At 37.2% G+C, this 27,765-nt stretch overlaps 2 protein-coding genes across 2 annotated transcripts; one reads left to right on the forward strand and one right to left on the reverse strand.

The window, feature by feature from the left end:
* Positions 1-1,201: 1,201 nt before the first annotated feature.
* LOC140951414 (tyrosine-protein kinase Src42A-like) lies at positions 1,202-14,475 on the reverse strand. Its single transcript, XM_073400661.1, has 4 exons — positions 13,974-14,475; positions 10,568-10,847; positions 7,276-7,956; positions 1,202-6,415 (listed from the first exon to the last, which is right to left on the reverse strand). Exons 1-4 carry the CDS (start codon positions 14,348-14,350, stop codon positions 6,227-6,229), a joined length of 1,527 nt encoding a protein of 508 aa, XP_073256762.1. The 5' UTR covers positions 14,351-14,475; the 3' UTR covers positions 1,202-6,226.
* A 3,056-nt stretch (positions 14,476-17,531) lies between these two features.
* LOC140951411 (tyrosine-protein kinase STK-like) lies at positions 17,532-27,539 on the forward strand. The gene is made up of 4 exons (XM_073400659.1): positions 17,532-18,088; positions 20,111-20,636; positions 21,925-22,551; positions 23,730-27,539. The coding sequence occupies exons 1-3, from the start codon at positions 17,694-17,696 to the stop codon at positions 22,549-22,551; spliced, it is 1,548 nt and encodes a 515-aa protein (XP_073256760.1). The 5' UTR covers positions 17,532-17,693; the 3' UTR covers positions 23,730-27,539.
* Positions 27,540-27,765: the final 226 nt, after the last annotated feature.

Consider the following 27,765-nt stretch of genomic DNA (forward strand, 5'->3'; position numbering starts at 1 on the left):
GAGCGAAGCGAGTCTCGCGAAAGCGCGCGAGCGAGCGGCGAAGCCGCAAGGGGCTCTCGCGAGGCTCGCTTTGCTCGCCCAAATAAGAGAGCTTGGTCGCGGGCTAGAACATGAGTGGACCGAACACAGCCGGTCCCCTTGGGCACACCTGATCTCACGGGAATAGCGGATGATGATACACCATTAACAAGCACTCCTTGATGTCGGGTGGTTAGCCATTGTTCGAACCATGTCTTGAGATTTCCATGAATTCCGTAGAAATCTTATTTATTCAACAATCGTCGGTGAGCACAGTGTCGAATGCCTTTGAGATGTCGAATAACAACAAATCACTTTGTTGACCAAGGTCAAGGTTACCTCCTAATGATTCAAGAACTGCAATCAGTTGGGTTTCGCGAGAGTGCCGTTGTCTGAAGCCGTGTAGATAATGTATTATGATAGGATTTGAATCAAGATGATTTATGATGTGCCGGTATATACAGTTATATTGCATAATCTTGCAAGACACAGATGCTAGAGAAATCGGCAATTTGCACAGATGCTGGCCACTTGAGTGAAAACGCTCTATCTTTTTTGTTTTTGTTTTTGTAACAAAATAAAAAGAAAAAAAAGAGAGAGAGAAAAAAAGAAAACGCTCTATCCAGTGACGGGAATGCAGGTTGTAGTCGCATCCTTTACGCGCTATTTCAAACAAAAAACTTTATTTCTAGACTTTCTAATATCGGCGAACGGAAACGAAGCGAAACGAGGGGAAGCGGCACTGAAAATAATTATTAACAAATACAAAGTCAAGATAAAACAAAACAACTCACGAAACAGAACGAAAGAAATAAGGCAACCTGAAAATGCGAATAAAACAAGAAAGGCACTTACTAGACCATAGCGAAAACTAACACGAAACTCGCGGATGAGCAAAGGCCAAAAAAGACAAACTGTAAATTGCCCACTGAGTACAACGACCAAATGACGCGAAAATTACAAGCAAAGCTTAATATACGATATACAAAAAAATCTAACGCAAAAAATACGCAAACGATAAACGGCTAATGAACCCGAAACAGCACTAACGGTGCGAAAAATAACAGAGCTAAGAAAGGCGGCGAGCACACAAAGCTTTAAATAAAATTAGAAAGCGCAAGATTCCTGGCGTTTACACAAGCCAGGAAAGCAATCCAAAATGTAATATACAACTCTGGCAGCATGATCTAATTTTCTTTTATTTACAAAGTGATATAAAAATACATTGACTGAAATATAAATCTTAAAGACAGGTATCTAAGTGTACAAATGGTACGTAGTCAATATTGATTTAACAAAACGGTGAAGCTGAATTATTCTTCTATGATCTGCTAGCATATATGCCTTCACCTTATTTCCTAGACATGGTATGAGCTTTCTCATCTAAATATCTGTTATCCCCCATGTTCCTAAACAAAATTCCAAAGATATTATTCCCTTGGAATGAATCATTGAGCTAAGTAAACACAAAAATGCATACTTGTCGTTAAAGTAAAAGGCTTAAATCCCAAGGATTAAAACTAATTTCTGTATCTCTTCTTACTTAGCCAGCGCACTATTCAGGTCAATAATTTGTTTCTGTATGTTGTAAGATATTTGCACATTGTTTTTACAACCAAGGTACACGTATAGCTCAGTTAACCCCTTACGCTCATAATCACTCTTGATTAAAAATCAGTAGATATTTATCATTTTTAATATTAGAAGGAAAAAGTTCATTTTAATCCTTAAACTGGGGTAAAAGATCCTCGTGATACCGAGGACTATGTTGATGTTGTTCCGAGAAGACTTATGTCGATCACTCTTGGGACTTCAAGTCCCAAGAGTGATCGACATAGTGATCGACGTAAGTCTTCTCCGAACAACATCAACATGTCACCAAAAGAGAAGGTAATAAGAATTAACAAAGTGATCATCAAAGGGAAAATGCTATGATCTTTTATCAAATTCTCTAAACTAGTCATAAAGAAAACGTATGTTGATCAGTCTGAAAATTTGTATGAGGATCTTGGGGCTTAAAGGTTTAACAGATAGTCAGCAGGTTTGGCCCTGATGCTTCGGACAACTAGCACTGCATGGCCAAAACCTGTCAGGTTTTACTTTCCGTCAAATTTAAACTGCAATCTACCATAACTTATGTGCCGCTTTTCAATTCAGCTGATATAGTTGGGCCCAATTGAACTAAAGCTGGACACTTGTGGATTAATGTCTGAAACTTACAATAGAGCGGTTTTCATTTGAGTGTCGAAAAGTAATTGGTTTGGCACTTTCTACACGATGCGATTGGCTTAAAAGATTCGCGTCACCTTTTCATCCAATCAGAAGTAAAACCAAAGCCAATTGTGACGCGTTCGCACGATTTTCCCGCGCTTTGCGTCAGCCACATGTAATTACTTCGAGTTTTGATTGGTTCAATGTATTGTCTGTGTCCTATGTGATTGGCCAGAGTAATTACTTTGGTTTTGGTTTTACGACACTCAAACGAAAACCACTCTAATTGACCACCTTGCAACAACTTTTTAGTCAACTATAAGTTGTGACCAGGTGGTCTTTCGACTGTCCATATTTCCAATGGAAAATGTTAAAATTGGGCTAAAAGCTTTAAGTCTTAGTATTCAATAAAATCAATCGTTTTGTAGATTGTTCTATTCTTGGATTGCAAGCACGCGACATGGCAGTAATGTTGGTGGTCATTACAACAAAATTCTTTTCGAAGACTTACTTGAAAATAGAGTTTAGTTCCCAGTGGAGAGAAATGCTTTTGTTACTGATCACCAACATGGCCGCCGTGACGTCACGTGCAAACCAGGAATTGGCAATGCGTCAGTCACTGGAACACCTACTACCATATTCTAATAAAATTATTAATATCATATCAAAATTAATGTTTAAGAATCTTTCTGGTTTCACTATCACTGGAATTGAAAAGCCAAGTCCCAATGATGGGTTTCTGTGCAAAAACTAGTTTGGTCTAACACTGAAACACTGAATGCCAATGAACTCGCACTGACTGCTAAATTCTCATAAGTAATAACAGAATTTGAACTCTGTAACTCAGTGATACTTGAATGTGTTTCAAAGAACATTGCACAACCTTTTGTCACTTTTAAGCCCTTCCATGCCTCTTGAAACACTACACACTTAGCTGGTCAACCAAGTTAAACAAAATCCCCTTACACTACAATGTCGTTCCAGTTGTTACTAATTTTGTAAATGTAGGCCAGGGAAAACTGTCAAGATTTATAGCTCTGGCACTAAAAAACATTACCCCTCTGCTGCAGAAGAAAGTCTTTGCAGAGTGACTGAAAAACACAAGCGACAACGCACTTCTTTAAGAAAGTAAAATGATTACAACAATAGATCCTCTAATGACTTACTTATGAAGGTTGTGTTGTATACAATCTTATAACTAAACTCCTGACATTTTGAGAATAACGTACATTTATAGTATACGAGTAAATGCACAATATTCCATTATTTAAACACTGCTATATGTAAGCAAAAATTCCTTCAATCATGTGATAACTGTGTCGCCCAACTCATTTTAACTGATCTATTGATTATTTTATGATCTTACTGACAACATTAGGAGGACGACCATATAAGGACATCATCATATGGTACTAGATGAAAGCTTCAAATGGTTGGTTAGTTAATTAAATTCAAAGAGTTGTTAGAATCACAGACAGCAAAAAGACAAACTAAAAAAATTCAAAAACTATCCGCTACCTCACATTTTTTTGTACAACTCGGACAAACACAACTGGGCTGAACGTTTTCCTTACATGCAACAAACAAATTGACCACGATTTTAGAGCTGTAATGATGTCTTGAAACACTGTGTTCCTTGCAAACTGACAATATACCCAGTACTGTGTTAAATTCATGTCTGAATAGAATGCTTAGGAATATTTTCAAAAAATACTTCATTTTGCATTAGTCTACAGCTTTTAAAAATGGAGAAACATAAGCCAACAATACAAACTCAAACTGCATTCACTTGGTCTTAAACTTAAACAAATAATACCATCCTTCAAAAGCTTTTTTGCTCTTCATGTATGGAAGAAAATAGCACATTAGTTTTTTCGCCTTCATTGACAATCTGGTTTTTCTTATTTTCCAGAAATATAATAAACTGCCTGAACTACAACAATCAGTTTGATAGTAATAAAAATTGCATTACTTCATGAATTACATCACTATAACAGTAACTGGAAACAGCATAACTGAAATATGAAATAAAAAATACTCATCTCTATTAACTAACAATAACTACATTTTTGCTAAAAAAAAGCTTAATAAGCAACTGAAATTTTAAGTTTATTCTTATATTTTATGCTTTAAGTAAAAAAAAAAAATGCCTTACTGGTACAATGTATTTACATTAAAGACTAATATGTAAAATCACCTCAGTTGGCCGACATGGGACGTGGAGTATCCATGCAAACCAAGGCTATTAAGTTACTCTTGTATTAAACATGATTCCTTACTTTCATTAACATTTAGAATACAGCTCATTAAAAATAGTTTGAATAGTCTGCAGCATAGATATAACCATCTAACACCACTAAAATAATAGGGCAAGAAATTGACTGAACTATAATATTGCTCAGTTATTCATTAAAATTATTCCCAGGCAAGTTCATAAGAGACTAAGCTTAAAGAGCAAGTCCAATGTATGCCATACATAATACCACCTGCACTGAGTTGTCATGCAAAATTGACCTTACACTTCAAAGAAAAAAATCTCAAAAAAGGCTCCTCACAACAAGGTTACAATGAGGTTTCAACATTGGTAAAGCTGACCACATGGCCTGCTGCCATTTGAGTGTGCTTAACTGGCAGTGTGTCTATCTGACAACCAGCTTCCAGATGTCATATTTTTTCATGGTTATAACTGAAAAAAGAATCGTTTACTAATCATGGCTAGCTCTCCTTTCCCCTTCTCCCAGCTTCTTGCCTTACTTTACTGCTGCTCACAGCTAACCCTTTGCCTCTCTTCAATATTAATTGGAGCACTTGAAAAAAAATTATTGGATTTGGTTTTTGTGATATCCAGACTAATCAAGGTTGAAGAAAGTGTTATCAGCCGAGCCAAAGGCTGAGGTTGATGACACTTACAAAGACCTTGATTATTCCACATTTCACAAAAACCTAATCAAATAACAATTTTTTAGATATTGTTTTGAATAGAATAAGGACAAACACGGCATCACATGGAACAGTTTGACATTGCTTTTGGAAATCATCCATTATGTGCGCAACCTAGAGATCAGTCAGTAATCTCTTAGCAGATACCTGACTAATCTGTATTGTAGGTTGCACTAATTTCCAAAATAAAATTATCTCTGGGCTCTTAGCCAAAGAGAAGACAGATGATGAGAACAATGTATAATTACTCCAGTTATTGGATAAACAACAAAAAAACTTTCAAAATTAACCACCATTGGCTTATTAAAAAATCAGCAAAATTAAGCCATATTTCAGAAACTGGGAAATAATATTATTATTTTGAATGAATAACAATACATTACAGTCAAACCAGGTCAATCGTACCCCCAACATTTCATTAATCAATGCATCATTTGAAAGTTGAATCCATTAGTAGTTGTAAATTTCAGATTCATATCTGCATTCCTGCATTCATAATGAGCAGTTAATTTTACATTTGAGGTAGTTCTAAAATTTCTGACAGCTCAGTTTTCTTGAAGTTGATATAAATGTTTTCAAAGATTTTATCGTGCCAAATATTAAGAAGTTGTAGCCAAAAATTCACTGCTCATTGCGAATGCAGGAATGCATATTTGCATTTCATACTTGTTGTGGCCATGACTAACAGTTTTGATTTTTAACATAATCAATTCATTAATGGAATTTAAGGGGGGACACTTGACCTGGCATCACTGTAAGATGTGAGCTTTCTTTCCTTGGGGCAACCACTATGAGGTGCTATCAATAAAACTTAACACCTTTTCTTGTTAGTTTACCAATAGTCCTTAATTTTGTACCTGCACCTCCTTAAAAATTTTAATTCTGGGGAAAACTTCTCTCTATCATTGCTTTAAAAATGCAAGCTATCAACTATTTTCTAAATTATACAGCTAAAATGTTATCATGCAACCTTTCTGCATGTGTGATTGATACAGGGAAAAATGATTGAGTTTTACTGACTCCGTGAACAATGTATAAATTGGTCACCTTGATACACTCAATTGGCCAATTCTTTATACTGCTTTGAATCGTTCTGATAAAAGTCTTCCAGCATCCATGTTAGAGTTTCAAATGTTGGTCGTTCGAGTGGTTCACTTTTCCAACATGCCTTCATTAGATCATACAGCTTATCAGGACAAAGGGATGGTTTTGGCATTCTGTAACCTCGGTCAACTTCTTCAACAACCTAAGAAATAACAACAATAAAATTATAGTGCTGTACGTGTTTAAGAATGATTTCAACTCCATTCTAGTCATATTACTTTCACCAACAGCATTTATCAGGGGCACCCAACGAGAATATAGTTCAAAACCACTTAAACATAGCACCGTTAAACGTATTTTAGAATTAAAACAGTAGATATAGGCGTATTTTTATCCCCTAAAAATTTTTCATCTGTTTGGATTTCCTAGCTGAAAGTCTAGTGATTCGAAAATTTCAGCCAGAAAAAAGGCTCCTGAAAATAGTAGGTCACCTTTTTAGGGTAAAAATCCATTTAAAATGGGCAATTATACCATTTTTTAGATGTTCGAAAATCCTAGGAGAGGCAGACAAGCAAGAAATTTGGAAAAAATGTTCCAAAAATTCTAGATCTCAAATCGTCTTCTGAACAGATATTTTCCGAAAATTGTTGTTGGGTGCCCCTGATTTGTCTATTAAATTTTATGCATATTTAGGATAGGTTAGACTCTTAAACCATCATGAGCTGAAAGGTAGTCCAATACTTATCCAGGATTACCATGTAAAAAGAAGAGCTTTAGGCAATAAAAATATATGAAGATAAAGTTCCCCAAAATTGCAGAATTTTACAGCTGAGGCTAGTAAGGTTGGGGGCAAGTTTGTGCTCCCAGCATAAAAAAACATCAATAAAAAATTGTGCAATTTTGTGGAACATTAGATCACCTTTAAACTTGATAAGTGGCATTATTTTAAGGCCCTCTTTCTAGAAGTGATGATGGATATTCGCTTACTGCTCTTCATCAAAAGTTAAAAAAAAATAACGTGGAAGGGTTTATTAACCTAAGGTGTGGGCATGTTCTTCTCACCTGTTTGTTGTTCATTCCAGCATAAGGCACTCTACCATATGTCACCAACTCTGTCAACAGGATTCCAAATGCCCACACATCAGATTTAATGGAGAACTGGTTCTTAAGGCAGGCCTCTGGAGCTGTCCATTTTATGGGGAACTTTGCTCCTTCATGTGCTTCGTAGAAGTCTTCTACGGCACGTGACAGGCCAAAATCTGCTACCTTGACACTGTTATTTTCTCCAACCAGAATATTTCTTGCTGCCAAATCTCTATGGACATAGTTGTGCTTTTCGAGATAAGCCATGCCTGAAGCAATCTGGGCAGCCATGTCAATTAGATCTGCTTCTTTCAACTTCCGCCCCTCGTCACTTCGCAGGTACTCAAGTAGGCTTCCTTTTTGCATCAGTTCCGTCACAATGTAAATAGGCTCTTCTTTGGAGCAAATTGCATAGAGCTGCACCAATTTGGGATGGATTAATTTTTTCATCAGCTCTGCCTCCTCCAGAAATGCCTTTGGATTCATTGTGTCTGGCTTCAATGTCTTTATTGCAACAGCAGTGGTATCATTCCACACACCCTCCCACACCTCTCCAAAGTTGCCTTGCCCAAGACGCTTGACAAGTCTGAGTGTTTCTCGTGGTATTTCCCAGGCATCAACAGTGTCATGTGATAAACCGACAGTCTGGGGTTTCTCAACCTTATGACATAAACATAGTGGAAAGATTAAGTACAGTGGAACCCCATTAATACCGTCACCAATAAGTGAAAAAACAGGCTGTATTAATGGAGTGGCTGTTATTTTTTAGGCAAAGTCAAACTTCACAACTTAACAAGGGCCATAATGAACAACTCTATAACGGGAATGCAGATTTAAGAACAGTAACTGTAAAAACTGCCCTGCCTGAAACTTCAATTAGAACAAAAAACACTTTTGGCTATTAAACTGTTGAAAATACAGGCTCAGCATAATATGCTTCTGAAAACGGAGGTCCTGAGCTCTCTGACTTTTTTTACAGGTACTTCGTGCAATAATGTTCAGGATTGTGAAAAAATAAAACATTGGTGAGCTTTGACTGGCTTGTTCTACATTCCAGCCAATCGCAAAAGGGCATCTGCATGTTAGCGTTACCCTTTGACTAAAGAAAACCCAAACCAGCTCACTTGTTTGATTACTAAATAACAGAGTTCAATGAAATTATTATTGAAATGCACAAGCAGTGGCCATAAAAATGGGGTGCAATTATAAGAGATTCCACTGTTTGGGATTTCATAACGTGTCCATTGACTGTATTAATAGGTGACTGCAATAACAGTGTTTTTTTTTGGTACGAAAATGTATGGCAGTTTTGCCAAGCCAAAAAACATGGCTGTAATAACAAGGCGACTGTATTACTGAGGTGGCCGTAAGGCAGGGTTCCACTGTACAATAAAAACCTATTTATGGTCTCTTTCAAACTTCCCTTCATATCTTATGGATGCAAAGGACAAAAAAGGCATTTGTTTGACCAAGATACCAATTGAGTGTGACAAACCAGATGCATTATTGGAGGGTTTAGAATACTGTGTTGACAATAAATTTCTATAATCACAAAGTGAAGAATAAAAATCTTCAGCTTCAAAATGAAAGTCATCAGGTTGTAGCCTGAATTTGAGACAATGACTTATGTTGGATCACAAGTAGAATTTTGTCAGAGACAAAATTATTTACTGTCAAAAGCCCATATCATATATTCTATAACTTGCAGCTCTGAATATGTAACATTCAACTTAATTATATTAGGGTACATTTTTGTAAGAAATGGCTTGATTACAACTGCTCTGTGATTTGTGACTCACTTATTATTTTGTTAATGACCTTGTAAACTATATCTATGAACACTAACATGAATATGAGTGTTTTTCAAAAAAGTGAGATACCCTCACAAAAAAGACTGACTAGGGGTAACACAGTTACTGGTATTTACCAGTAGTTTTCATTGTGGCCCAGCGAGTTAAGAAACCCAACTGTCCAGAGGCAAACCTGGGTATTTACTAGCATTGCTGACGAGTTGAACCTGGGACTACCAAGAACAAATCCAGCTAGCAGTTTGGGCAGCAATTGAACTCATGACCTTCAGATTACAACATTTTAGCACTCTAACTGCCTGGCCACAAACAGAGTTTCTTCTCTGACCAACATTATACTTCACAAAAGGGTAACAATAAACAATATTAGTCAACCCTCACACTCATAAAAATTCTTAGGATCAAAGAGCTCAATACAAGCCTTAACATTGTTTTTTTACACAAGAGGATTTTTCCCATAAACTCAAAAGATCCATGTAGAACCCAAGGGTGTGTTCAATAATATTTATAACGCCAGGCTGACCAGTCAGAGACCAATGGAATTAACCAAGGAAAAAGGGAACTTAACCTTGTCTAATCAAAAGAACACTTGCCCTTGGACTGAAGTATAATAATAACATTCATACTTTGATTAAAGTACTGGTTGCTTCTCAGTAAAGCAAGATGAAAATTGTACGGTAAGTTTGGTAACTTTTGGTTGAACCAAAACAACTGATGACAGAAATAAACTTCAACTTAAAAAAATAATAATAAAAAATAAACTGGTCAAAGAGTGTAGACCATCTTTATCCATGAAAACCATCAAGGACGTAGCTATAAATTTCCCAGAGGTATGCACATTTTTCCAAATCAACCCAACCTCATCTCCCAAATTGTTTTCTCGCAGGTTACTTAATTAAGTTAAATTTCTTATCAGTATGCTGAGGCAATCATCTCACTCGATCTTGGAACATTTTAGGCAAGAGTTATGGCTTTTGTGTGTGGGAAAAACACAACACTTTGTTTTGACAAAATTATCTGAAAGCAGTTACATTTAGGGCAGTATAAATATACACAGTAATGTTGTTCTGCTTTCCAGCAATCCTTTAGCTTTTGTTCCATTGCTTGTTTCTTTTTTAAATTTTGTTTTAATTTATCTTTGATTGTTTTTCAAGTACTCACATGTGTACTGGTGTACAGGTACAGCTTTTCAACCCCTCAACATTCACGCTTCAACTGAAATTTTAGTGTTTCAGTGCTGTTTTGGAGCAAAGAATGACCAGCACGAGTCAAAGACTGCATGAAAAATGGCGCAAGTAAGCTCTCGTTCCATTTTTCGTATGGCCAAAACCAAAAATGCCATTCCTCGGTCTTTCTTTGCTCCGAAACCAAACGGAAACGCTTGCTACACAGGCTACTGAAATTTGGGAAATTTTATCATAACAGGAAGCACCTCAAGTCATTTGCGATCGGTCAAAACCTACCTTGACACAAGGAACCTTTAGAACATCACATAAACCATCTGCGTTTTGAGAATAATGATGAATCAGTTCAACAAGAGACTCAAATTGATTGTTGTGGGCTATAAAGAAGGTTTTTTCATCTGATGTGCGAATTTTGTAGTGTTTGACCGTGTCTCCATCTCTCATGGAAAGAGCAAATCCCCCTTTGTCACTTTCACGCACCAGAAATGCTCCATGCTCATTTGGTTTTGTCTTCAGGATCTTCTCTGCCTCTGGACGCTTTATTTCACCAAAGTACCAGCTACAACGTAAGAGGGCAACAAATTCAGCCACAACATTATACCTGCCAAATCTCATGCACTATGCGTGAGTCTCATGCATGCAGATTAAAGACATCAATCTCACACATTAAGGACAATTCCTCACCCCTCATTCACAAATCTGGACAAATTCCTCTTTTACACATGGTTAATAATGAAAATTCAATTTAATGATGAATGATGGCTTTGTGTCCTAATGAAATTAAAACACACTAAAATTGTCGTCTTTCAAATAGCTTTGGAGGTGAACAAACATCGTCAGAACATCTCTGGACATTTTCGGCAATTGAGAAGTCTTTGGAAAATCATTCAAAATCTTTGGAAGTTGCTGTGAGGTTTTTTGGAAATCCCATTCATGACAAGGCAAAAAATCTCCCGCATTTGAAACAAAGAAAGTTGGCAGGTATAGTACATTCCTTCTTATGAAAAACATGGATCCCTCTGAAAGGCAATAATAGTTACATTATCCAGACAAAACTTTCAATTTTTTAAAATCCTGGTAAAATAGATGTGAGCAGGTCACTTGGCCTCACTTTTCTAATTTCTATTGACTATTTTAGCTTATTGTGCAATTTGGTCTCATTCCAGTTATTGTTTAGTGCCAATTTCCTGTTCTATTGCTAGGTTTAATCACATATTTTTCTGTTGTCTTACATTTAGTTATCTTTTAGTTATGAGTAGGATTGGTATTTCACAGGTTTGTTTTCCTGTGCATGGTTTATATTATTCGTTCTCTCTAATCCCTCTTTCACCACCTATTATTTGCCAGTTAGGAAGAGCCTGGGCGTTTATTTTTACAATCAGGATGTCAACTAACTATTCTTTACTCATCCCCTGTCAAGTAACTATTGTGTTTATCATTGCATATATACAAGCTTCTTCAGTTTAGTTAAATACATGAGGTAAAAATAAATTGGCCTTATTTCCTTGTTTTAATTTGTGCCATATTAGTGTTGATTCACTTTAGATTAGCTTTTACTTTGCTTTACAGTCAGTTTTCTTGTAACAGGATTTTGCTTTTTAAAAAATAATCATCCATTTTTAAATTGATCAGCCGCTTAGCCTGCTCCTTGCCTCTAAAGGATTTATGTCATTGTGCCATTGCTCTTTGGCCTCTGGCCGTTGGTGGGGTTGGACTGCTTGTGCCACCTGGTTACACAGAAATAGTACCCCATCCCCCACCCCGCCTCTACAAGACATCGATACCAATAAAAAGGATGGTCCAGCTTATATGTGTGCCTCTTTGTGTGGCTTTGCTCAGCTGGTCAGAATCTCAGTGTTCATTAACACTTAATATTTCAGTTGAACAAGATCTTATATTAATAAACTTAAGCTACTATCATGGCTCTACATTTTGTTAGACCATTAAAGGCCTGATACAACCCCCACAGAGATGCCAGTCAACCTCAAGGATTGTTTAATACAAAATAAAAAAATGTTTCTTTGCTTTCTTCTTGAAAAGGTTATCAAGATTTTTTTCTTGAAGAAACTAACAAGAGTAGAGCAGAAAAAAAAGTGTAGCCTGCATAGCAAGCGTTTCCTTGTGAGTTCGTCGAGAATGTTGACACAAGAGCAAAGAAAAGAATGAATGACGGGGGAGGGGGAGGGGAAAGAAGGAAACGTTTGCCTGCAAACCCTAAGATTTTGAAAAACTGTGTTCGCCCACGCATGCAGCTTCTGATTGGTGCGGTCAGGTAGTGTTGATTACTAAGCACCCGAAACATCAATCACACCAGGTATGCTTTGTTTTGATACGTGCGACAAAGATCTGATTTGTGGTCACACATTACAAATGCTTTGGACTGATATTTATTTGAATCGTGTTTGTACGAAGGTTTATGAGATCAGAGTCTTCAAAGTATAATTGGAGATCGAGCAGTGGAGACTAGGGAAGGCCAATTTATTGAGGATGATGGCATGCGGATCTCACTGGAATTATTGGAGATGACATCAACATAGATCAGAACATTGGCACTTGACACTAGCTAAAGCCGCCATGGACAAGCGATTTGTAAGCTTTTTGAAATGAAAAGATTCTTTTTGTTTATTGGAAATTTAGCGGCATGTATTGTAGAGAACGTTTCGACACTATTTTCTATTTTGACAAGCTGTCAATTTACAAATGAACCGACCGTGAAGTATCAAAGGGCGTTTTCCAGAATCGTGGGGTTTGCGGACAAGCGTTTCCTCTTCTCCCCTCCCGTCCCTCTTTCACCTTATTTTTTGCTCCCGCTCTAACTTTCACGCAATGACTCGATTGGAAATGCTTGCTAGGCAGGCTAAAAAAAGTGTTATCAACATGCTTTATTACGGCCATCAGAGCTTAGGCTTATACAGTAATTTCCAAGAGAAACCATGAAACATTGGAAGAAAAATGTATATGAGATACTTGATCACAGATCAGAGAAAAATGAAGTAAACTTAATTATACTATTTTGTTGTTGTCAATACTTTTTTTTAAAAAAAGGCATTTATCAATGAGCACTGGCAATGTACATATTGAGCAACCATAAATCCAAGTATTGTTATTTGATCCCAAGTCATGTTTCAGATTATCAATTTTCAAAGAGGAAGAAGATATTTATTTCATTTTTCTGATACCGATCAAAGTAGTTTTAAAGTTATGACACTTGGTAAGTAGTCATTTATAACTATTATAACACCTAAGCTGGACTTGAAGAAAAGCACTCCAAAACAAAGAAGTAACACGAATAATGGATAACGTAAAATGCGTAACAAAACAAATGCTGCTCAAGGCAAGTTTCAGTAGTTTCCGGGTGCTGAGTAAGACAAAGATTAAGAAATATTAAATACCAACTGCATTTTCCCTTTCAGTGAGCATTTCATAATTCCCTCATTGCGCGTTTGCCAAAGAACATTCTTAAAGCAATGCTAAATCAAAGAAATAAATTATCGCTTTTAGCACGACACTAACAATAAAGCTGATTCGAGCTTCAACATGCATTCCACGACTTCGAACCTGACCTCTTGGCCAATCCAGAAATGAGCAAATTCCAAACCCAGTAATTTTGATTTGACAAGGTTCTTATCGCATTTATTCACCATGACTGACTACCCTTTAACAATACAAGAAAAATTTAACTTACTCTTCAGCTTCTAGTGATAATTGAGGAGCAACGTAGTTACTGGGGATAAAACCTTCCACACCGGTCTCGCGAGAACGAGCTCTCCACCAATCGTTTTCCAAGTCTTCCTTATTTACCTCGAGAATTTCACCCTTTTTGAAGCTGAGATCTTCTTGTGTTCGAGCATCATAGTCATAAAGAGCGATGTAAGTCAATCTTAACACGGTTGGAGTTGTTGGAACCGGAGAAGTTGGCGGTTCAGGTACATATCTGTTCGATCCCTGTGTCTGCGAATGTTCAATGATTTCGGCATTTATGTCCTTCACATCGATGTTTTCTCCTTTCTTAACGGTGTCGTTTGCGCCTGCATGGGATTTCTTTCCCAAGCAGCAACCCATGACGTAGAAGGAGCTAAGAAGAGTTGCTAAAAGGCTGATTATATCGTGACACGACCACCTAAAGATCGAAGGTTTAAAGAAGTGCTCAAACTTCAGCAATCTTCTTTTACCAGTTCCGGGATTGCGCCCTCCTCCAGCCTATAACCAGGCCTTCTCGGACTTGCACAGGACGTCAATCCTGTGGGTGCGACGCTGCACGCGCCGCAGCTGGTTACATGAAGTACTATCCTTCGCAAATTTCCCCAAAATTCACCGCAAAAGTTTCTCTTTTCTTTTCTGTGTTGCTCTTCTTTCGAAAATCACCTATAACTGGCAGTTTTGACTGTTGAGCTTCAGTGCACTCTTCTTTTGCCATCAGTACTTGTTTCTGACTTATATATTTTTGTTTGTTATATTTTTATCAACTTCGGAACAGGGACCGCGGAGCAAGGTGAAAAGTGGGAGGGCTGACAATTGAAAATAATTTTTCAATAAACGACCAACATACACGGTCAGTTCAGATTCAATGCAAGAAAAGACGCGATTACAATTTTAGTATAGAAAATACTACACTGAAGTGATCTCAAAAATTTCTAACTATGGCCGTTTAGTGTTCACTGTTCAAGTAATGTAATTGTTCTTGCCATCGAATATTTCATTGATTCGAAAGGAGAAAGACAAAATATAAAACTTTTATCAACTCAAAACAACTACTCAGCTTCGTTTGGCCTGAAAAAGCTAGTCATTTTCTTTATTTCGTCTGATAAATCTGACCAAAAAAAAACTCTGCCGGAGCTGGAAGTACAAAACACGCTGCCGAACGAAGCGAAGGGGTGGCCAAGGCATGGCGTTTGATCAAGGGGCAAGTCGGCCCCAGGGCACAATTACCGCGAAAAGCACAGGAGCCCCACAAAATGCCTGGCGTTTGAAATTAAAGAAAATACAGAGAATATAGCGGAATATAGACGGAAAAAAACTTGTACTATTATTATTTTTCTTTTTAGCGCAAGAAGTGGGGGCGGGGGCGCAAAAAAGTGGTGGGGCCGCGGCCCTACCAGCCCCTCCCCCTCCGCGGTCCCTGCGGAATCTTTTCAGGTATGTACGTAGAGGCACTTACGTGACTTACGTCCCTAACTTGCTTTAGGTACAGTTTGAGCACCAAATTAAAATGGATACCACGTAACCAAGAGCCCATAAGGGTTATGGGCTCCTGAAGGATACCCAGTATTTCCCTCTCTTCAAATTTTATATAGGGATGCTCTGGAATGCTACCGTAACTGATTCCGAAAATAAGCCCTGGGGCTTATATTGTTCAAAGGCCCTTTTTGAGGGGCTTATTTTTGGAGGGGCTTAACTGCGTTTCAAAATCGATTGGGCTAGCCTTAAAGTTGGAACTAACTTTACCGTTTTTGCTTTGTTTTACTTTGTATCTGAGGGCAATTTTCCAAGTACAAGCCCCCGGGGAGCTTATATTTGGAGGGCCGATTTAACGGAGGGTTTTTTGCGTTACCGGTTTGGGGGGCTTATATTTGGAGGGCCTTATAAATGGAGGGGCATATTCTCCGAATTTTACGGTATTTTCAGCCTTTTCTCCGCAAAATGTTTGGTCAAAAGATAGTAAGCAAAATGACCTACTCATTTTGAAGTCTTTTCTTAACACGACAGACATTGACGTTTTGAAGAAGAGCTTCTCAGTCCACTGGTTGAAACTCCTTGACCTTTTTTCTCAAGATTTCCTTGATTAAGGAAGTTTCACTTTTTAACAGGAGGCGGAAGCCAGCGTGCGCGCCATTCTTGTCTAACAGAGCGCGTGTGAGCGCGCGGTGCACTCAGACTGGCCATAAGTACGCTTTTGAAACATCGCCATCAACAAGAGACAAAAAATCAGACAACGATGAATGACATGAATATATATTTCATGACAATTCTTACCTTGTTTTTCATCCGACCGAAAAAACTCCAACAAAAATATACTGAAGTCTCGAACGCATGAAATAGGGAGCTTAAGCAAAGGCGTTTTTGACCGACGCACGTCAACCGAAAGTGAGATCTTTTTCATTTTAAATCACCTTGACCAGGCGCGAAGGAGGGGGGGGGGGGGGGGGTTTCGAGGGGTTCGAACGAACCCCCTTTGCAAGTCAATGATGGATGACTACAAATAAAAGCTGTTAATTTTCAGCGTTTAGCAAATAGTTCCCATTAAACCCCACCTACGCGCTTGTTGACGCTACCAAATTTGTATTGCTTTTTGACCAAAAATTTTGGCAAAAATACCGCTGAAGAATGACAAAGTCCACTTCCAGTTGAAGAAGGGAATTTTTTATATCACCACGGCGACAGCCACGAAAACGTCGCTTGAAAAGTGAATCTGCGTTCTTTCAATTTCTATCGCAATTACTCCAAATCATTTACTTTGTCAAATGCAAGCGAACCCCTTTGAGCCGAATTCCTAAGAACCATATCAAGTTCAGAAAGAGAAAGAAAATTTAGCCGTTGCTTGTTTACGTCCATGATAAAACGTGAAATTAGGCATTTTCCCCTCGTGGTCGTGCAGTGACGGCAAAGAAATGTACAAAAAAGCGTGATGCACGTGCAGCGTTGTTGTCTTGACTATTTAACCTATCGCTTTCTTGACGTTCTCGTTGTCGTCGTCGTCGTGGCTTCTTAAGGTCCCTATTTAATAACTTCAGGGGCGCCCAACGGTCGAATGTTGGCATTTAGTTTTTTTAAGACCCTTCCCGCCTGACGGGCCACAGCGTGAAGTACGTCAGGAGTGTCTCAGATGGTGTTCTCTATGCTTTAGAAGTCTGTGTCGTTAATTTGGAGCTACCCTAAAAACTGTCTCTGTTCAGAAGTCTTAAAGGAACTTTGGTCGTCTCGAAAGTCTTTGGTGACTTTTTCGTCTCATCCGAAACTGTTAGTCACCTAGACGGGTCCGGTCGAATGTTCCGAGGACATCGAGTAGCCGTATTTCATTAAAAGATTTTAGTGAACGTTTTTTCGTCCACCGCAATTTTTTGGAGACCTTCTTTTTTTAACAATAATCGCATCATAACAAAACAAAAAAAACTCAACCTCCGAAAAGTAAAAAAATTGCAAATATGGTTAGGAGCACCTCGCATGGTAGACCTGTGTTTTCTTGCCCAGGCGACAACTGCCCATATCAGGCAGAGATGAGCTGGTGACTAGTTCCCCTCCCAGACTCGTTCTGCGCGTTCGCCTTCGGTTTCCTCCCTCGAGATCAACACTGCGAGAAAAAGTCATTTCAGCTCTCTCTCCTTCAGCTTAGCCTCTTAGTCAGCAGATAAATCGTGATTTGAAACGGGAAAGAGCTAGTTTTTCTTTCCCAATTCGCAAGGCAACCATGGGTTGCTGTTGTGCTAAGTCGAAGAAAGACAAGTATGCAGCCAACGACGAACCCGGCGGCAGAAACTTGCCACCGAACGGTCAAGCGAATGATCGACAAATGGAACCAAAGCGGGTTTCTAGTCCGATGGACGGTTTAAATGCTCACCAACCCTCGTCCATTATGTCGAGTCACTCGATGATGCAGCCATCTAAAGGCATAACGGTGTTCATTGCCCTGTATGATTACGATGCGCGGACCAAAGAAGACTTGAGCTTTCGGAAAGGCGAGCGACTTCAAGTTATCGATAACACGGATACCGACTGGTGGCTGGCTAAATCTTTGACCACATTCAATGAGGGGTACATACCGAGCAACTATGTAGCACCTGAACTAAGTGTTCATGCCCAAGAGTAAGTAAATATTTTCTATTTTACAGCGTAGTCTGTGTGCTAAACATCACCGGAAAGATATTTATATAACTTTAATAGTTGAATTCTCGTTCGGTCGGTCGCGTACTAAATTAATGATCTTTGGAGCTTCATTCTGACACTTCCGCTAGTTTGTTTCCGAGCGAACAATTTTTACTCATTTCACGTGAATAATGTAGCTGATTTATTTTAAATAAATCGGGGGAATAAATCCGGAGATGTTTGTTCCTTTAAAACTAAAGCTTGAAGCATGGAATGCTACAAAGCTTGCGCGTGGGGAGGAATTTATATCAATCCAGTTGATTCACGCGTGCGATAGTGAAAAGTTCGTTTTTATTTTCGATTTTCCTGATCTGTACTATCGACCTTCTAGCTCGTTGCTGGACAAGTTTTGTTTTGATCGAGTTATATCTTATACTTTTCCGATCTTTAATCGTCTGCCCAACTATTTATGGCTTTCACTTCCGGGATGAAATGCGTGTTGTCATTTCAAAGTTTAATTTCTTCGCCTTTTTTTATTTTGTAATGCAAATCAAACGAATAGAATGCCTGTGGTTTTGAAATTCAAAGTTCACTTTTCCTCAGACGAGGCTTTTTTTGTTTAGGGAGGTAACTTGTGCGAAGCGTTAACCTTTTTCTTGGACGAATGTTTGTGTTTCAGACAAATAAATATTTTCTTCCGGACTTTCAACTTTTTCCCGTTCTCTTTAAATTGACAATCTTGTTTTCCTATTCATGAAACTAAACCCCGTCAAGACTACTGGCGATATGTTCTTTTAAGAAATTATCAGTTTGGCACAAATGTAACTGATACATCCTGAATATTTTAAAATTTCTTATATATTTTTTTGTATTTTGGGTCAGACTTGCTAGTAAGTTTTATTTATTTTCTTGTACTGATAACATCTGCCTTAACTCCATTTTTTGATTGCTGTCACCTGATGTCATTTGGCTGTCTCTTGTAGTTTCATGCAAATAGTCCAAGCTACTATCTTATTGGTACTAATTTCACATGTCTTTAATAATTTTCAAAATCACAAAATTAAGACCTGCAAATAAAAATTCTCATGAAATTCAAACACGGGAAATAAAATACCGTCAAATCCCATTAACACAGACTCTAAGATGGCCGCAGAGAGTGTCTGTATTGAGGTGGTGTCCGTAAAGCGAGGTTTGACTTAGCCTTCCACGCAGGTGTGTACTCATACAGACAGTTCAAGTCACAGAAAAAAATTTGTATGTAATAACTAGTGCCACCTGAAGAATCGAAGATATTCAATATTAAATAAATTTTAGATTATGTTTAGAGATATTGTTGCAAAGTACTTGTACATACTGAGACAATGTGTATCCAAGTAACAATACACTTAACAGTTGACAACTCTTGAATTGCAAAATGCAATGCCCTTTTTTCATATTTACCTAAGAAATCATGAAAATAAAACCCCTGTGAAATACTTTCTTGCCAAAATCGCAAAATCAAGTATGCACAAAATGAAATACCAATCTGGTGTATGTAGCTTATGATAGTAATGAATGTGAAAATGGTAGTATTTGCATGCATGTTTCAAGAAGTTATTTGTTTGAAATGTTACTTTGGTGAAATTCCATGGCATGTTAATAGTCTACTTAATTGTGAAACTATTGTACGTGTAGCCAAGTGCTATCAGTTGATTCCCATGTGTATGCAAATGATGATACATCAGATAATGTGATTGGCTGGCAAAACCTCTTCAGGTTTAATCTCTGTGTCCATGTTTGATAAGTTTTATTGACCCTACCCATTTTAAATACTAACAATTTGTAAGGTGCTATCTTGAATAATATGACTGTCAAGTCTAGAGTCAGCAGCTTTTAAAGCTTCTGAGCCCTCAAATCATCTTTTGGCCATCAGCTAAATCAGAGACTTACTGAGCAAGACCGTGGAAAAGGATTCTCTAAAGAACTTCACATGTTGAAAATGCCTAACAGTTTTAAAATCCTATTTGCTATATTTTATCTCAGCTGGTTCTTTGGCAAGATTAAGCGTGCTGAAGCTGAAAAGAAACTGCTGGCGCCAGGAAGCCCCTCTGGTACCTATCTCATTCGTGATTCAGAAACAATGCCTGGAAATTATTCACTGTCTATACGAGATGGTGACAGTGTGAGACATTATCGTATACGCAAGCTAGACAATGGAGGCTACTATATCACAACAAGAGCACCTTTCACAAGCCTGTCAGAGTTGGTGGAGCACTACAGTCTGGATGCTGATGGCCTGTGTTGTCGACTTGTCTATGCATGTCGTGCAGAGAAGCCAGCTACTTCAGGGCTTTCTTACAATACTAAAGATGCTTGGGAAATTTCGCGGCATTCAATTGCTCTCCAGAGCAAACTGGGAGCTGGACAGTTTGGCGAAGTGTGGGCTGGGCTTTGGAATGGAACAACTCCAGTTGCTGTGAAAACTCTTAAACCAGGAACTATGTCACCGCAGGCATTTTTAACTGAAGCAGCCATCATGAAGAAATTGAGACATCAAAATCTTATACAGGTATGTCATGAAATGGTTGTCCTAATATTGGTTTTGATATTTAATTGTTGTTGCATTTATGAAAACATCAAATGTATGAAAAACAACTTGGCCAGTGATAGGTATTTTTTACTTCACTCAGAGATGTCAGAGACCATTTTCCCTAAATTGTGGTAATATTAAAGCAAGTGTTGCAAATGTTGCCATAGTTCTTCGGTGGATACGACCAACTTTAAGTCACAGCACAGGTTAGTTTTTATTCCAACCAAAACGTTCATGCACACAGTATACCATGATGTGGGCTGATGCAATAGATGGACAGGTGTCAATCTGGTGTTACTGTCTTGTGCTACAATACTTTGGGTTACAAACATCTGGTCACAAATTGAGTTCATATCCAACAGAAAAATTCTTTCAAACCTTGTAGATAAAGTCAGTTATCCTTTAGTCTGCTCAAACTGGCTGCATACTTTAAATTTTATAGAAACACTGCTTACCACATTAATAAAATGCTCATAAAAGCTATTATAATCAGATGTTCCCAGCTTTTATTACCTGAAGTATTCCTACGTAGATTTTTATATAATGAGAATTCAACAGATGTTGATGGGAACATAAATTTTTGTTTAATCCTGTTTCTCATTTAATCTCATTTAAGGAAGAATGAAATGCAAACAATCGGGGTAGATACACTAATGTGGAATGAGTGGAATTTCTGCATTAATTTTGTTCCCCTGATTTCATTTCATGGGGAAACTACATGCAGGGTTGTCACTAAGATTTCAAGTTGCTGGGTAAATACAACAAGTAGACAGGGAATCAAACGGCTAGGGATTTCTTTTGGTTCTATTTTTCTTCTATTTTCCAATAAATGTAGCTGGGGGCCACTCTCTTAGTAGCTGGGGAAAATCCCCGGCCCCTGGCTATTAATGACAACCCTGACATGTAGTTGTGGTGTGGCCAAAATTTAATGTTGTGGGCTACTGAGCCTTCAGTTCTATGATAATGCTGTAGAACCTCATAAGATACAAGATAATTATGTAGTGTTTATCTTATAAATTAATAAAGACTATTATTATTAAATCAGACTGAATTTGTGTAACTTGTTGCAGCGACAAAAAATTCTGTTGGAGAAAAAGATTTTCACAAAAGTTCTCCACTACACACAAAGATAAAAATTGTTGCTGCAATGTAGCATGATTTGTCCCTGGGCTTGTTGCCTATAAACTGTTTTGATCATAAAGAATTAATTTTAAACCTTTTGTGCTTTAAAATACTTATGCCAGTTACACTGTACTTGCATTTACAGCTTTATGCAGTTTGTACCCAGGAGGAGCCAATTTACATTGTAACAGAGCTTATGAGGCATGGAAGCTTGCTAGAATATTTGAAGGGAGAAGGGAAAGATCTCAAGCTACCAGAATTGATTGACATGGGGGCACAAGTCGCTGCTGGAATGGCCTACTTGGAACGGATGAATTACATCCATCGTGATTTAGCTGCAAGAAATATCTTAGTTGGTGAGGGGAATATCTGCAAAGTTGCTGACTTTGGCCTAGCAAGACTGATCGAAGATGATGAGTATAACGCTCACCAAGGAGCCAAATTTCCAATCAAATGGACAGCTCCTGAAGCTGCTCTTTACCAAAAGTTTACCATAAAATCTGATGTGTGGTCGTTTGGCGTGCTGCTGGTAGAATTGGTTACGCATGGTCGGAATCCTTACCCTGGTATGACAAATGCCGAGGTGCTGGCCCAGGTGGAGCGGGGATACAGGATGCCTCAGCCCATGAACACCCCAGATGCTCTTTACCAAATTATGCTTGATTGTTGGAAGAAGAATGAGTGGGAAAGACCAACATTTGATTATCTTCAATCAATATTAGAGGACTACTTTGTCTCAACAGAGCCTAATTACAAGAAGTTGGATCCATAGGTGAGTCATTCAATGAAAAAAAAAAACCCTGAAATCGTGTTCTGTGGTTTTGCAGTAAAATGCATAAAGTTTTTGGTATTGGTCACCATGGAAATCCTGATAATTATATACCACCTTGAAGATAAGTATCAGGTGTTAGTAAAGTATGCTATTTGCTGAATCATGCAGGACAAAAACTAAAAATTCTGGAGGGGCAAACTCTTAAAGTAGTGGTAAAACTATGTTATTTGTTCCTTAAAAGAGACTAGTGGTTAACTTTTGGAACTACAGTTGCCCGCAAGCTTGAAATCCATGTATATTATACTGTAGTTGGGTGCCAAGTGGCTCCTGGCAAAAAGCTATTTTTAAAATCTGAGAGGGTAAGTAAAGGTTGAAAATATCATTATTACTTCCTTGTTTTCAATAAAAATTGAAGTAGCATGGCAGCAGGTGAATTAGAGTAACCCAGGGTATCAATGAGAGGAGTCTGAGGGTGTGCTCTCCCAGAAAATTTTGACATTTTTGAAGCCCCAAAATGCCATTTTCAACATTTTGGGACACTAAATTGAGTCAAAAAATGATAAAGAAAGATTCCTATGAAAAACAGCATTTTCTTATTTTTACAATAATGATCATCAGTAATGAGCTAAGATAATTACAGTTTGTATGCATTTCCTGGAAATGATTTTAATGAAAGCAAGTGGACCGTGTGTAGCACACTGCATTTCATGCAAAATGTGAGCAACTAAAGTCACTAGTCTTATTGTCCCTTTTTAGTGGTATGACCATTTTCCTTATCTCACATTCCCATTCCTTTTTCATAAAAATCTTGCATCCCACACTGTTTTCACCACTTTCCCGAATCCCGTTTTTTGTTTTCAGAATACATAAGTTGAAAAGGTTTAATAAAAGCTTGTAAATGTAAGATATAGATATAAAGCCTTTTCAATTATATGTCAGTATGATGAAGCGGGGGAAAAAGTGGAAGAAACGAAGAGGGAGAGAGTAGAGTCTCCTCCTCCTCCCTCACGACCTTACTTCCTCCCTTTTTTTCCCTGCCCACTTTTCTTCTGTTATTGCATTTTGTTTATCTTTTACCTAGTTTCAACCAATCAACATGTGCTTAGTCGGATACATAGGTCTATTTATACGATCACATTATGTTATGCAGACTGATAATATTGCATTTCTCTTCACAGAATACAAGATCTGCAATTCTCAGAAAATTAGAGAAACTATAGAAGTACTGTGCAATCCATTATTTTTACTTAATCATACATTTTAGAAGAAAAAGTAAAATTCAGATTTTAACTCTAACTTTATAGTGTCCAGGAAGGTCACAGCTAAGAGTTTAAGACGGAGGCCATCAAAATGATATCGTACACATGAAATTTGCTGAATTTTACCTGTGTTTTCACAATTTTTGTGTAATTTGACATTTATTTTCTCGGGTTTCCATGAGTAATTGTCTTTGGTGCTATTACAGATAACTAATTATGTCTCTAGATTAGCCCTTGAGAAGTGTAGAGAAAAGAATGCAGTACTGTTTAAATTATTCTGGTACAAGGTTTTTGTCTACTGAAAATTAACATTACTCAATTTCCTGGTGGATTCCGTCTTAAAAGTTAACAGAGAAGTACTTAGCCAGGGAAAAAATTTAGAATTAATTTTTTTGCTACAATATAAAATTTGTGACAAACATCACTCTTCAAGCAACATTAATTTATTAGAGGGATTCATTTTATTGGCTTTAAACATAGACATGCAACTTATAATTTCCTGCTTGCAGAATCTCTTTTGGATGAGTAGAAAAGGAGACTGTCCTCTGTCTCATTCTATTTGTGGTGTTGAGCATGTGGTAGTGCTACATGTACATTTGTGTATGTTTCCTGTCAGTTTAAATGGTAAAATCTACCAATAATGTAACCTTCACTGTAGCCTGTTCCAGGTGTTCAGATAGTAGAGCGCAGGCAAAAAATTGATACGAAAAGAAAAATGAGGTGAGGCTAGAGAGAAAAGTCTCCCCTTGTTTTCCCCATGTACGATTTCACTCAATCCCAGGCCACCATCTGATTGCTGTGCTCTACAATCTGAACGTGTTGAAAGGCTATCTTCACTGGTATCCACAAAATAGATTACTTATCTTCTTTGGCTGTCTTTAGTAATATTACAAGTGAATGTTGAAACTTTCTCTTTTTTGGTTCCTTTTTAAGTGGTGGGTCCTACTCTCTTGCCGTAACAAAGTATTGTACTGCCTAATTCCACCCACAATCACAGACAGCAGTTATTAGTCAAAGCAGTCTCATTATTTTCTACTTGTCTAGAAGGCAATAAAAGGGATCGACTCTGCTAGCAGGGAACTTTATCTTTGGAACATGTAAAGTTTTGCTATTTATTCATTTAACTGTAGTTATGTTGCTTTTGCACTTGCATATCTGTGATATCCAGCAAAAGTTCAACAGTTTTTTATATTTCTCCTAAGCCTCAAATAAAAGATGACAACATTGATTGTGAGGCTATCGGAGTCATTTTGTTGTATTCCAAGTGACATATACATGTATGTCCCCTGAAGCGAATGTGATTGAGATTATTCTGAACCATGAATATTAGAGGCGACTTCGGCAAAGGTCTACCAATCAACAAGGTTGTCACTAAAGACTTCGGTTCTGAATTATTTAAGTTTTCTCTGTTTAAAATAAATCATTGGAGTTCTGTTTGTTTTTATTCAAAAGTCAGGCATTTTCATTGCAGTTTTGTTATGATATGGTGAGGTGATAAAACTTGTACAAAGTGTCATCAAGCTTAAATTTTTGGTACATGTTCAAATAATAATAAGTACTTTATGACTTTCATTGTTTTTCTACGATATATTGCACACCACGCTTGAGCTCTGTTTTGTTCTGGTATAAAATAAGCTGTAAGTTTGGAAAAGGACATTTTTAAAACATTACTGATCATCCCACAGTGCTTTCATTGTTGTAACAGATATTTATATTATCTGTTGACTTGCTGAGCCAAGTTATCAAATCCATTCAAACTGTGTTCAGTTGCTTAAAATGTATCAGTGTTGTGAAATGCATTTTCAATTAATTGCTATTACTATGTAAATTATTTCTTAGAATATTAAATAGGAATGAAGCATAAGACATAGTTTTTAAACCATTTATAAAATAATCAGCAGCAGATTATCCAACAACCTTTCAGTGTTGTACTCAGACAGTTTGTAAGGTTAGTAGAATTAAGGAAACAATAACCCACAATGAATTCTGTACACTACTAGTAGTTCCTGAGGATTAGTATCTTCTTCTTGATCGTTCCTTCTTGTAATATCTGTCACAATTTTCACTCTCAACGGACCAACATGGAACTGCCAGCAGTCTATGAATTCTGTTACCATTGTAACAGCTACTCTAGCCTTTCTGGCAGGTGTTTGAAAGGGAACGGGAAGGGAATTTTGATGCAAGACCAGGCACGATGGAGCAAGGGAGAAGGGAGCCGTTTGTCACAGCTTCTTGTGCACCTGGAATCCCCTTTCCTTTCAAATTTCTGCCACACAAGCTACAGCTACTCTCTACTTAGAAGGACACATGGGTATAGAAAATGAGGCATTTCATATTTAACTAAAAAAACTGGTGCTATATGTAAGGACCTTGTAAGTTTTTTGGGATGCTAGCTACCATCACAATCTTCAACCCTTGCATTGAAAAGTAAATAATATAAATGGGAACACGAGTTGATGTGGAAAAAATCCCAGGCTGTTGTCATTCAAATGACACTCCTTCAGAGTAGTTTTTCACATTGATTCATTTTCTGTCATCATTTTAGAAAATCCAAGTAGAGATTTTTTCTTGTGTTTTGCCTTCTTGGAGATGAAAGGGTTTTGCACAAAGTTAATTTTTTTTAGCATCTTCATGATACATGCAAGGTAATAATAATTATTATTATTGTTTACTACCTTACTTGTATCATAAATTATTTATGTGGGTGCTTGGAGATGTACATAAGTGACTATTTTGTCGTGATTGCCTCATGAAGTAAGTTACATTTTGGCACAGAGACTGGTTTTGACTATATTACTTTAAATTTAGTTTTGTGTACAAAATGTGTAAAGTAAAAATGCTTAAACACTGAGAGAAACTATATTATTCTTTTGAGCTAAAACCAGAATGATGTGGTAAAGCAATTTATTTTTCATGATCTCTTTGTATTTTGTTTTAATTTATGTTTGAACAGAAATCTACGATTGTTCCTGTCCCCTATTTTAGGATACCAAGCAAAAAGGGTTTGATGGAAACTTTATAATAAACAATTTTAAATAAAATTCAATGCCAAAAATAGATACAGAACCAAGTTTCGTATTTGATAATCACTCTTTTTGGTGCTACAAAGGTTCTCATTTTACCCTTTCTAGTCACCAATAAGTTAAAAAACTTTCAAAGCAGTGTTTTGTATCTTATTATTTTGTAATTGTTGAATGTATATGTTTGCTCATATTTAGTAGGGTAGATACTGACGTTTAAGACTGCCATTTCATCTCCAAACACCCAAGTTATCATGTATTGATAAATAAAACCAACTTTTTCCCAAATATGTCTGAAGATTTTTGAAAGCTGTCTATTCTTAGTTATACAAATGTTTTGATCACTTAACATTTTGAACATTTCAGAGATTTATTGGACAATGAACTCATATAAATAAAATGAAAAAGTTTTCATTTTTTATGTCAATTAAGAAAGTGGCAGCAAATCTGACGACATTGATAATGTGTGTTTCATATCCTTTGTTTGGGACATTTAGAGGATCTGTTGTACTTTATGTTAAATCAGCTATAAAAATTGTACAGTAATTAGTCACATCATTGAAACTGTCAATATTTTCATAAGGTATGTCTCAGAAGTAGGTTAATTATCAAACAAATTAATCAAAAGATTTTTGTAACTTCCTTCTTGTAATGCTTATTGATAATATTGTAATAATAAATATTGGCACATAAGAAATTTTTGTAGAAAGGAGTATTGAAGTGTTTGAATGTAGTCTAAACTATAACTGACCTTTGATCGTTAATGCTTACGGCTGATGTCTATCTACAGTGGATAAATTTGTGATTTTATAACTGACAGTTTTGGCCCACGAAAGAATAGTGCATTGTTGACTGGAATAGTTTATTGCTCGATTTAGACGGTCACCTGGACACTTGTTTTAATAGTACTACTGTATAAACGATTTGAATAACAA

This window comes from Porites lutea, chromosome 11, assembly GCF_958299795.1.
Source record: "Porites lutea chromosome 11, jaPorLute2.1, whole genome shotgun sequence".
Lineage (NCBI taxonomy): Eukaryota > Metazoa > Cnidaria > Anthozoa > Scleractinia > Poritidae > Porites > Porites lutea.

Bases quoted from the DNA above. Each gene is read 5' to 3' on its own strand.
- LOC140951411 (XM_073400659.1), top strand. From the start codon at position 17,694: ATGGGTTGCTGTTGTGCTAAGTCGAAGAAAGACAAGTATGCAGCCAAC. The intron at 18,089-20,110 runs GTAAGTAAATAT...ATTTTATCTCAG, and splicing joins CTAAGTGTTCATGCCCAAGA to CTGGTTCTTTGGCAAGATTA. The intron at 20,637-21,924 runs GTATGTCATGAA...TTGCATTTACAG, and splicing joins GACATCAAAATCTTATACAG to CTTTATGCAGTTTGTACCCA.
- LOC140951414 (XM_073400661.1), bottom strand. From the start codon at position 14,350: ATGGGTTGCTGCTTGGGAAAGAAATCCCATGCAGGCGCAAACGACACC. The intron at 10,848-13,973 runs GTAAGTTAAATT...CTTACGTTGTAG, and splicing joins TTATCACTAGAAGCTGAAGA to CTGGTACTTTGGTGAAATAA. The intron at 7,957-10,567 runs GTAGGTTTTGAC...TTATGTCATAAG, and splicing joins TAAAGGTTCCTTGTGTCAAG to GTTGAGAAACCCCAGACTGT.